The 12680-nt window shown below is 40.5% G+C and overlaps 1 protein-coding gene across 20 annotated transcripts in view; it reads right to left on the reverse strand.

Annotated features, from left to right (window-relative positions):
* The window catches only part of Dst (dystonin), a 451671-nt gene that overhangs the window by 247564 nt on the left and 191427 nt on the right, over nucleotides 1-12680 (reverse strand). For all 20 annotated transcript variants that reach the window (XM_058575217.1, XM_046432573.2, XM_058575215.1 and 17 more), the window contains one exon: nucleotides 12385-12446. In XM_058575217.1, coding sequence (XP_058431200.1) covers nucleotides 12385-12446 — 62 coding nt within the window. The remainder of the gene's footprint in view (nucleotides 1-12384; nucleotides 12447-12680) is intronic.

The following is a 12680-nucleotide window of genomic DNA, read 5'->3' on the forward strand; positions in this document are numbered from 1 at the left end:
CTTGATCCATTTTGAATTAACTTTTGTGCATGGCGAGAGAAAGGGGTTCAGCTTCATTTTGTTGCATATGGATTTCCAGTTTTCCCAGCACCATTTGTTGAAGATGCTATCCTTTCTCCATTGCATGCTTTTAGCGCCTTTATCAAATATAAGAAAGTTGTAATTTTGTGGATTGGTCTCTGTGTCCTCTATTCTGTACCATTGGTCCACCCGCCTGTTTTGGTACCAGTACCATGCTGTTTTTGTTACTATTGCTCTGTAGTACAGTTTGAAATCTGGTATCGCTATACCTCCCGATTCACACTTCCTGCTTAGAATTGCTTTTGCTATTCTGGGTCTTTTGTTTTTCCATATGAATTTCATGATAGCTTTATCTAGTTCTACCAGAAATGCCGTTGGGATTTTGATTGGCATTGCGTTGAAGCTGTAGAGAACTTTGGGTAATATTGCCATTTTGATAATGTTGGTTCTGCCTATCCATGAACAGGGTACATTTTTCAAACTTCTAAGATCTTCTTCTATCTCTCTCTTTAGGGTTCTATAGTTTTCATTGTATAAATCTTTCACCTCTTTTGTTAGGTTGATTCCCAAGTATTTTATTTTTTTTGAGGATATTGTGAATGGGGTGGTTTTCCTCATTTCCATTTCAGAAGTTTTGTTACTGATATACAGGAATGCCTTTGATTTATGTGTGTTGATTTTATATCCTGCCACTTTGCTGAATTCATTTATTAGTTCTAGTAGTTTCTTTGTAGACCCTTTTGGGTCTTCTAAGTATAGGATCATATCGTCCGCAAATAGTGATATTTTAAGTTCTTCTTTTCCTATTTTTATGCCTTTAATTTCTTTTGTCTGTCTAATTGCTCTGGCTAGTATTTCAAGGACTAAATTAAATAGAAGTGGTGAGAGAGGGCATCCCTGTCTTGTTCCAGATTTTAGTGGGAATGCCTTCAGTTTTTCTCCATTTAGAATGATGCTAGCCTGAGGCTTAGCATATATAGCTTTTACAATGTTGAGGTAAGTTCCTGTTATCCCCAGTTTTTCTAGTGTTTTGAACATACAAGGATGCTGTACTTTGTCGAATGCTTTTTCTGCATCTATCGAGACGATCATATGGTTCTTATCTTTAAGTCTATTGATATGGTGAATAATATTTATTGATTTCCGTATATTGAACCAACCTTGCATCCCAGGGATGAATCCTACTTGATCATGGTGCACAATTTTTTTGATATGCTTTTGTATTCGATTCGCCAGGATTTTATTGAGAATTTTTGCATCTATGTTCATTAGAGATATTGGTCTGTAGTTTTCTTTCTTTGAAGTGTCTTTGTCTGGTTTCGGGATCAGGGTGATGTTGGCCTCATAGAATGAATTTGGAAGAGCTCCTTCTTTTTCTATTTCTTGAAATAGCTTGAAAAGTATTGGTATTAATTCTTCTTTGAAGGTTTTGTAAAACTCCGCTGTATACCCATCTGGTCCAGGGTTTTTTTTGGTTGGTAGTCTTTTGATGGCTTCTTCTATTTCTTCCTTTGTTATTGGTCTGTTTAAATTGTGTGTGTCTTCCTGACTCAATCTGGGCAGCTCATATGACTTAAGAAATTTATCGATGTCTTCACTGTCTTCTATTTTATTAGAATATAGGGTTTCAAAATACTTTCTAATTATCTTCTGTATTTCTGTAGTGTCTGTTGTGATATTGCCTTTTTCATCCCGTATGTTAGTGATTTGAGTTTTCTCTCTTCTTCTCTTCGTTAGCATGGCTAAGGGTCTGTCGATCTTATTTATTTTTTCAAAGAACCAACTTTTAGTTTTATCAATTTTTTCAATGGTTTTTTTTGTTTCAATTTCGTTGATTTCCGCTCTGATTTTAATTATTTCTTGTCTTCTGCTATATTTGCTGTTGTTTTGCTCTTCCTTTTCTAGGGTTTTGAGATGTAGTGTGAGTTCGTTTATTTGTTGGTTTTTTCTTTTTTAGAGGAATGAACTCCAGGAAATGAATTTCCCTCTTAAAACTGCTTTCATTGTGTCCCATAGATTCCGGTATGTTGTGTCTGAATTGTCGTTTATCTCTAAGAATTTTTTGATTTCCTCCTTTATGTCTTCTGTAACCCATTGATCATTCAGTAACATATTGTTTATTTTCCATGTGATGCAGGATTTTTCCTTCCTTCTTTTTTCATTGATTTCCAGTTTCATTCCATTATGATCAGATATGGTGCATGGTATTATCTCCACTCCTTTATATTTACTAAGAGTTGCCCTATGGCATAATATATGATCTATCTTTGAGTAAGATCCATGTGCTGCTGAGACGAACGTGTATCCACTTGATGATGGTTGATATATTCTATATATGTCGGTTAAGTCTAGGTTATTGATTGTGTCATTGAGTTCTATAGTTTCTTTATTCAGCTTTTGTCTGGAGGATCTGTCTAATGGCGAGAGCGGTGTGTTGAAGTCACCCATAATTATTGTGTTGTGGTCAATTTGACTCTTGAACTTGAGGAGAGTTTGTTTTATGAACGTTGCTGCACCATTATTTGGTGCATATAAATTGATAATTGTTATGTCTTGTTGGTGAATAGTTCCTTTTAACAGGATATAGTGTCCTTCTTTATCCCTTTTGATTAACTTAGGTTTGAAGTTGATTTTATTCGATATGAGTATGGCCACTCCTGCTTGCTTCCGAGGGCCATGTGAGTGGTATGCTTTTTTCCAACCTTTCACCTTCAGCCTGTGTATGTCTTTTCCTATCATATGAGTCTCCTGAAGGCAGCATATTGTTGGATTTGTTTTTTTGATCCAGGTTACCAGCCTGTGTCTCTTTATTGGTGAGTTTAGTCCATTAACATTTAAGGTTACAATTGAAATATGATTTGTACTTCCAGTCATGTTTATTTATTTATTTATTTTAGTTTGGCTAGTTTTTACTTTTTGGTTGTTTTCCTCCCCCTTTACTGAGATACCTCCCGCTGTTGGTTTTGGGCACTGTTTTTCCATTCCTCTTCTTGTAGAATTTTGCCCAAAATGCTTTGCAGTGCTGGTTTTCTGGCTGCGAAATCTTTTAGCTTTTGTTTATCATGAAAGATTTTAATTTCATTGTCAAATCTGAAGCTTAATTTTGCTGGATACAGTATTCTTGGTTGGAATCCATTATTTTTCAGCGTTTGAAATACATTGTTCCAGGATCTTCTCGCTTTCAAAGTCTGTGATGAAAAATCAACCGTTAACCTAATTGGTTTACCCCTGAATGTAATCTGCCTCCTTTCCCTCGTAGCTTTTAATGTTCTCTCCTTGTTCTGTATGTTGGCTATCTTCATAATTATATGTCTTGGAGTTGGCCTATTACAGTTTTGGATGTTTGGGGTCCTGTAGGCTTCCAGGATTTGGCAATCCATTCCATCTTTCATCTCTGGGAAGTTTTCTAGGATTATTTCATTCAATAGGTTGTCCATTCCTTTGGCTTGAATCTCTGTGCCTTCTTCTATCCCAATGACTCTCAAATTTGGTTTTTTGATGAGATCCCATATCTCTTGGATAGATTGCTCGTGAGATTTAAGCATCTTTTCAGTATTGACTATATTCTTTTCAAGTTGATAAACTTTGTCTTCATTATCTGATGTTCTGACTTCTACTTGATCTAGTCTATTTGTAATATTCTCGTTAGCATTTTTAATCTGGTTTATGGTTTCTTGCATTTCTAAAATCACTGTTTGGTTTTTTTTTTAAGATCTCTATCTCCTGGTAAAGCTCGTTCTTTGCAGTTTGAATTTGTTTGTTTAGTTGGTTTTCAAAATATACTTTCAATTCTTGGATTTGCTGTCTCATGTCTTCTCTAAAATTCCGTTCCATCTGAGTTAGGTATGCCTTGATTTCTTTCCCTGTCCATATTTCTGATGCTTCTAGGTCCTCCTGTAGATTTAAGTTGTCCTGCATTATCTGTACTCCTTTTTTTCCCTGGTTTTTTCATGTTGTTCACGTTACTTTCCAGCTCTGTTTGACTGCTTTGTAACTGCTTTCTCCTATACATTTGTTTTGGCTTTGTTTATATCTGTTGTCTCTCCTTTGTGGTGGGAGATTATGCCTATAGATGTTGGGCTTTATTGTACTTTAGAGCTGATTCATTCAATTTATAAAGGGCTTCCGGATTTTGTATGCATATAGTGATTTGTTTTTTGTTCTTAGGACTTTAGGTTAGGTGCTATGAAGGTATAAGGGTTAGTATGTCTTGGCTACTTTAGAAGATTGCTCTACTGAAGGGGGATGCTAACCGTCAATTGGATCAGGGTGTTGGTAGTAGCTAGGTATTAGGAGCACTATAGATGGCCTCGAAACATTCACCTGTTTGCATTTAGACAGTTACACGAAATGGAGGACGTAATGCTTGGGATGAAAGTTGGGGGGAAGGGGAAGGAAGGTGCTCTTGAAAAGAAGGAGGGGGAGTTAGATAGCATAGAGGAGAATGGAAAGAACAATAAAACTTGGAAGGGGAGAGAAAGAGAGAAAAAGGGAGAGAAAAAATAAAATAAAATAAGAAATAAAATTAGGTCTTAGAGATCCATTTTCTTCTCTTCCCGTAGGCAAAGCTGTGCCCTCCGGGCTGAGATTTGCCCTCAATGTGTCAACAGCAATCCCTGTAAGGCGGCTCCTGGGAGTCTCTCAATCCTGTTGGTCCAGAGCCGTTTCACTTCTACGGCCCCTCCTCCCCTTCCTCCTGCCAGCCAGCCAGGTCCTGTGCACCGGAGGAGGTTCTCCAAGGATTTGGTTACACTTTCAGCCCCTCTGGGTGCTCTATTTCCCTAACGACTGAGCACTCTCTCTGTCATTCATCTAAGCCCCAGTGCTGTGGAGCTGTGTTCTGGGAGTCAATAGTTTACTTTTTCCGGACCCCTTTGGTGGGCACACCTTCGGAGTCTGGCAGCTAAGACCATTGGTGTCACCACTGGTGGTAATGGGAGTTGGGGGTCGAGGATCCCCTCTGCTTCCCTCAGCCCCTACAATCACGACCACTCCGCTGGCGGTAGGAGGAGTTGGGGGTCTGGAGTGTCCTCTGTTTCCCTCCGCCCCTACCGTCACGCCCTCTCAGTTGGCGGTTGGGGGAGTTGGGGGTGGGGAGTCTTCTCTGCTTCCCTCCGCCCCTAAAGTCACGCCCACGTCACTGGCAGTATTGGGAGTTGGGGGTCGAGAGTCCTTTGGCCCTTACGGTCACGCCCACGGAGAGATTTTGAAGTTTCCCGGTTGTTTGTATCTGATGCGGGTGGGAGTCACACACCTGCTAAAGTAGATTCCGCTGGGAAGGAATCTCTTTGGCCGAACTTTGGTGACTTCCCCTCTCTGCTATGGCGGGCCCCTGCCTCCTTGCTGGAGTGTCCGAAGGGAGGGGTGGAACTGGCTTGTCTCTGGTCTGACACAATCTCTGGTTTTAGTTCCCAGTTCGCTATTTCATAAAGGCTTGGTTAGATTTCCTTCACGTCGTGGGGGGGGGGGGAGCCATTTGCCGGGTGGGCGGGGCCGTTAGCAGAGCCGGGAGGGCACAGGCCGTCTGCTGGGCGGAGACCCTTCTTGCTGCGCAGGGCTGCTGGGGGCCAGCACTGGCCGCGGGCGGGGCCGCCAACAGAGCCTGGAGGGCGGGGCCCGTTTGCCGGGTGGGCGGGGCCGTTTGCAGAGCCGGGCGGGCACAGGCCGTCTGCCGGGCCAGGCGGGGACCCTTCTCGCTGCGCGGGCCGCCGGGGGCCGCCTGCAGAGCCGAGCCTGCGCTGGCCAGGGGCGGGGCCGCCAGCAGAGCCGGGAGGGCGGGGGGGGGCGTTTGCCGGGTGGGCGGGGCCGTTAGCAGAGCCAGGAGGGCGCAGGCCATTTGCCAGGCCAGGCGGGGACCCTTCTCGCAGCGCCGGCCGCCGGGGGCCGCTTGTAGAACCCGGTAGGCAGCAGCCTCGTGGCTAAGAGCCGGGCGGGGTGGCCGCTGGGCGGGCGGGGTGGCCTATCACAGAGCGAGCGCGGCCGCCAGGAGAGCCGGGATGGCGGGGCCATCTGCCGGGCCAGGCGGGGACCCTTCTCGCTGTCCTGGGCCGCCGGGGGCCACTTGCAGAGCCGGTTGGGCGGTGGCTGCGGGATTGGACCTCTGCGCCCGCGTGGCTGGCCAAGATTCACTTGTCTGGGGCCAACTGTCACCTCTAATATAACTTACTAATTCCTGGCAGGTCTCCTTTCAGCGGAATTTTGCTAGATGTTCCTCAGTAGGTAGAATGTAGCTGTTTTAATGGGTGTTTCTGATCCGGTTAATGTGGAGATACTGAAAGTGCTGCTTCCTTGCCGGCTGCCATGTTGGATCTTGGATCTCCAGGTAAAATTTAGCTAACTAAAGTAATAGTTACCATCTCATTCATTTTCTACTTTCACACATTTAAATTATGCTAAATAATAATATATAAACATTCCCACCACAAATAGCTAGCCTAGAAACCATGATTTACAAGGTAAATAATTCAGTCTATTCAGTGTATGAAAAGACATAACAGAAGCAGATCTAAGTATGTTGACTAGATTTTGTTCTTAAAAGTATTCCAAAGGATGATGAATCAAAAGAAAAACATTCTTGCCAGAACAATCACTATAAGGAAGCTTAGTCATTCACACAAGTGAAACACCAGAACACTAAGTTAAGTACATTTGGCAAAAAGCCAGAGACAACTGCTCACCAACAAATATAAGTCTCACCTAACCAGTCTCTTTTCTTTAAACAAATGGACTTTCACCTCTGATAAATATAAAATAACACCATATTAGATTATTTTCTGGAGAAAAAGTTATATTTTTAAAATCCTAACCAAATATTTTAAGGAAAAAGAATCTTTACACACAGAGATGTAATAGTAACTTTAAAAATCATTTCAAAGCTCTGCTATGCTACTTTTCTCAGCCATATAAAATCTTACAAGTTGACTATGCCAGAATCATCCCTGGGCACTCACTAAGTGCTATTTTACAGCTGCAGAAATCCTAACTTCCTAAGTCACAAGAATTAATAAACAAATAGTTGAAACTGTAAGGAAGAGAAAAGCAAACAAAATCTCATGGCCCAGGGGAATGTGCAGAAGATCTGTAACATATCACAGTGCTCAAGGAAATCCAACAGTGGACACAATGCTCCCCTCACATTCAGATGCTCACTTCTTTTTCTTTTTAGTATTTCTTTGAGAGAGAGAGAGAATATCTTTTTTGTAGATGGACACAACACAATGCCATTATTTTTATGTGGTGCTGAGAATCGAACCTGGGTCCGGCTTGTGCTAGGGGAGCGCTCCACCGCTAAGCCACAATCCCAGCCCCGAGATGCTCACTTCTTGACTTCTAGTGGCAAGCCTCCCCTCAGTTACAGGAGGGAACCAAAGGGGATGATGTGGAAGATGCCTTGCAAAGTAGGAGGACAGAAGCTGCCAACCTTTCAGAATGACAGGTCTTCACTAACTCCCCTTGTATGAGGAAGGTGTGGAAGAGCAGAGGAAGCAAAAAAGATTGAAGAACACATCAACCCTTAAAGTCTGGGAGGGGAAGGCAGAGAGAGAGAAGGGAACCACTAACAGGATCACCTCCAGTAAGCAACTGTCAGTGCCCCAGCAGGACTCTAGGGCATGGAGCGCACAGACTACTCTACCTCCTCAAGAGATGCCAAACCCCAAATTCCTGCATTTTCTAAAATGAGTGAACTAAAATGGAAAGTACTTAAGGTGAAAAGAAGAACATGGATGAGGGAGGTAGAAGGACACTGAAAGCAACTCAGATTCGTTCTACAATTTGATTTAGAGCCACCTGTCAATCACTCTCCTATACCATGAGCTCTCACTTACTGAGAGCTTAACAATGTGCCAAGTCCTGTGCTTTATGCTAATGGTTCATTTCATTTAAATCCTCATGCTACTCTAGCATTACCACCACAATACAGACAGACAAGGGCATAAGAAGGTTAAGTTTACACAAACTTCAAAGCCTAGACACAGCCCCATTTGCTGGACCTTGAAGGTCAGGCTCCTGGATCAGCAGCTTTTGCTGCCTCCCCTGTGCTTGGGCTTACCTGCCACACAGTGGGGGAAAAAACTTGTAGGAGACATTTTCCTTTCAACAATAATTTGCTCTCAGCACAATATACTATTTATAAAATGTGGGAAAATCCAGTAAATAAGGGTCTTTTGGGGATCCAAGTACTGTAAAGGGAATCTCACCATCCAAAGAGGCAGAACAACTAAGAACCGTTCTCCTTGGAGTCACAAGGAGGATGAAAAGACCAGGCAATATATTAAATGCAATAATATTAAAATTAATAAAATCAAATAAAAATCTAGAAAACACACCCCCAAAACTGCTCTATTATTTATAAGATGAAGTATACATCCCTAGCCTGAGTCAGTACTCCTGGCATTACATGAAGCCAAGCAGTCTCCTGACCCTGGGACCATCCCAGTGTACAACTCCAGGGCTATGAGGAAGCACCCCTCCTGTACAAAGCACCCCTTTCACCTTCTCAATTGCCCTTTCCCTTCTCACCTTTCTTCTTTAAACTCCTTCCCCCCTCTTCTTTAAAATATGCTGTAAGGGGCTAGGGTTTGTGGCTCAGCAGTATAACGCTCGCCTAACACGTACAAGGCCCTGGGTTCCATCCTCAGCACCATGTAACATCAATAAATAAAATAAAGGTATTGTGTCAAACTACAACTAAAAAATAAATATTAAAAAAATAAAGTATGCTATAAGGTCTACTTGTGACTAAATTTAAAACAAGACAAGGGAAGCCCAGTGCAGTGGTACATGCCTATAATCTAAGAGACTCAGGAGGCTGAGACAGGAGGTTTGCAAGCTCAAGGCCAGCCTCAGAAACTTAGCAACACTGTCTCAAATTTTTTTAAAAAAAGGACAAGGGCTGGGGATGTAGGTCAGTGATAAAGCACCCCTAGGTTCAATTCTTAATATCAAAAAAATAAAATAAACAGACAAGATATAGAATACACACAAAAATATTCGGATTTTATCTGAATGGTTTTATTCCCAATTTCTTCTCTTTATTCATCAATAACTCTTTCATTTTTATTAATTAATTTTTCACAGCCAGACTTTCCCTTAACATTTATATAACATGATTCTATTTTTATTAGACTCTTCAAATAACTACTTTCCACTAATTGAAAGGAATGTGACAGGGTAAGAAAGACATGGGACTTACCCTCCCTTCCCTGTTGTCCCTGAATAAGTATTTCTCATGAAGATATAAGAAAACCAACAGAGAAATATTTTCCTAATATTAAGATTCTTAACCAAAATTCACATTCGTACTTTTTAATCTCCCACTAATTGGATGATTGCCAATGGCCACCTAAAACAAAAGTGTTTTTTTTTTTTTCTTTTTGGTACCAGGGATTGAACTCAGGAGTACTCGACCACTGAGTCACATCCCCAGCCCTATTTTGTATTTTATTTCGAACAAGAATCTCACTGAGTTGCTTAGTGCCTCAGGGTTGCTGAGGCTGGCTTTGAACTCTGGATTCTTCTGTCTCAGCCTCCCAGGCTGCTGGGATTACAGGCCTGCACCACCATGCCCAGCATCAAGATTTCTTTTAGTGAGATGTGGCTGATTATTCACTCAGTAGAACATTCTTCTCAACAACTCTCGGGTCAATCATGGAAAAGATCACATCATGACTAAATTGTCTCTGATTAACTAATTTAAAAAATTAAAAAAACTTACCACCCAGTGTCCTACCATGTTTGGAAATATTAAATTATTTCTCTTCTCTTTAGGATTAATAATGCAACAACTTCTAGATAAAAGAATAAAAGATTAAAAGACTATGTTCTGACATTCTGGAGTTCTGTGTAAAATTTTCAGTGTAAAACTCTAAGGATTAGGAAAAAAGTCTACTTTGAGCTGATAGTAAAAACAGAACAAGAATGGGAGCCAATCTAGGGCTGGGATTGTAGCTCAGTGATGAAGCACTCATCTCTCATGTGTGAGGCACTGGGTTCAATCTTCAGCACCACATAAAAATAAATGAATAAAATAAAGGTATACTGTGTCCATCTGCATCTAAAAAAAATTAAAATTTTTTTAAAAACTACACTGTCTAGCTTTCCACTCCCCAAAGTCATTTATTAATTCGATAGAGGGTAATTTTGTTTTTATTTGATCTGCTTCATTTTGCTTTTGGTGCTAGGATTGAATCCAAGGAATCATGCATACTGACCTGGTGCTCAACTACAGAACTATACCTCTAGCCAACAGTTAAAACTCTCACCTCTAACAGACTTTAAGAAATAAACAAACTACTTTGATTATGGCAGCAGGTTACACTGGCATCTATCTATTGGCTATTGGATCTAAAATACTAATTTTTTTTTCAATTCTTACTGTATTACAGCAGAATTAAGTCTTAAATATTTGAGATCTGTCCTTTTATCATAAATACACATATAAAGGTTATATATTCTAGGTAAATCCAAATTTGAACCCTTGCTACCTGATTCTACAGGTTATGTATGATAACCACTAAATTAACCCTGGAGGGTTGCTGGAAGGAGTAAATGATTTAATGAATGTGATGTATATTACACACAATGTAAGTATTTTTTCCAAGAACATTGATGGGCCCTAAAAATTAGTAATATGGCCTCTGTTCTAAACCACTCAATTGGTATTTTGATATTTTTAACAAAGGCAGTCTCCTTAAATTGAATCATCCAACTTATCATAAGATGAATGGCCAGTTCAATATGCCTGGTCCATAGTATGTCCACAGTAGGCCCTAAATATATCTGTCTAGTACCTCTAGTACCCATAATGGACCATATTTGCACTTTTACTTCTCTCTGGTGTTCACAGTCAGCAACTGCAACTTGATTACTAACTTGTAAACCTCAAGTAGCTATGCTGCAGAAGATGCAGGGCAATCCTCTATACCCCACCTACACGTTCAGCCCCCAGCAAGCCACAAATACAAAGACTACTAGACTAGCAGCAGCCACAGAAGCCTATCTTCCTCAAAGAGCTAGCCACCCTAGAGATAAGAAAATCCTGTCAGAGGTTTCAGCTCCAAAGTCCCACACCCTAAACTTTACCCTGCACAGGCTCCATCTCTGTCCTACCTCATGGAAAAGGGTCCATTTTACACCAGTGCATGGTACATGCAGAATGAGACAAAGGTTTGGGAGACGGCAGGTGAATGCTGCCATCCTTCATAAGAATTCATGATATATTTCTTCACAAAAGCATCACTAAGCGGGTCTCAACCTTTTATCTCTTGTCAACACACTAGAAGATTCAGCTCCCAGCAGTAACAGAAGTTCCCTACAGAAGTGATTCTCAACTGGGGAGTAGGTGACATGCCCTCTCTGAGGGACACTAACAGAATTTGAGAAATGGGTTATGTTGACTGATGAAAGAGACAGGAACTGACATGTCTCTCAGGTAATACTGATATGCTCCTGAAATAAAAATCACTCTTATAGAAGGTGATTAGATCCTATTACATTATTGGCACCACTCATATGTTACATGATAGTTTAGATAAGCAAGCCTACAAATCTTATCTAAGAATACAATCACGTTTAAAAGAATGTTTCTTTGTGAGAAAATTCTTTCAACACAGAAATACTATTTTCAATTTCGTGGCTGTCCATAAAAAAATGGAGGGAAAAACTGACCAACAGTTAATTGTGAAGAATTTCTTACCTGAGAATTCTGAAAGGCATTAGTGGAGTCCAAAAGCTCCATGAAATGGTATGCAAATTTTGTGCACATGTGTATTTTTCTGCAGAGTTTATACATCAGATTCTCAAAGTGACCCATGGCATACAAACATATCTTCATTTAAGAACCACAACTATTAACTGCCTCACAGGCAGAGAAATGGAGACATAAGACCAATGCCTGGGTTTACTAAGTGCAAGAAGCAAAACTAGTCTAGACCTGTACTTCTACAATCCAATTCTTTTCTCATCTAACTCTCTGCCAACCACTTAAATCTTATCCCAGAACTTGAATCCTGAGAGAGAGAAAAAAAAAATCTTACTAGAAATGCAGCTTTTTTGTGCTTTAACATATAAATATTTACAGATTTCTTAAATTGAAGAGATTTTTTTTGAGTCCAGTAATAGTAGGTTTTACTAATGTCACAGAAAGCACTGTAATCAGTGGGTACTTTTCTTCCCACTTCCATCATTACCCATAAGCCACAAACCAAATAATTACAGATCCCTGAAATGCATGTGAAATGCTCTAGAATTTAAATTCTCAAGTTGATACTTAAAAGCTATGCTTCAAACCTATACAATCAATTACTGCCCAATAAACTGGAGTATGCAAAACAATTCCAAGATATGAAAGAAATAAAAACTGACCTTCATGAGATGCTGATTTATCCATTTTGTAAATGTTTTCTTCTGAACTTTGTCCCGTTCATCTGAAAGATTAAAATAAGGTATAAGGTTGATAAGATCTATGCAAAAGACAATTTGTGATCATGCATATAAATGAAAATAGGATATTCAAGAGATATTGCTCAGTGCATTCAAATTTTCTTATTAAATGTTGGCAACTTTAGGCCATCTGCAAGAAAGCATTAAAGGGCTATTTGTCAGATGGTCTCTTCAGTGTTTTATGTGCCAGCATTAGTCCATTAAACAAGGCCCCCTCT

Source organism: Marmota monax, unplaced genomic scaffold (genome assembly GCF_021218885.2).
Source record: "Marmota monax isolate L192 unplaced genomic scaffold, Marmota_monax_Labrador192_F-V1.1 WCK01_AAM20220418_F8-fsc00116, whole genome shotgun sequence".
Lineage (NCBI taxonomy): Eukaryota > Metazoa > Chordata > Mammalia > Rodentia > Sciuridae > Marmota > Marmota monax.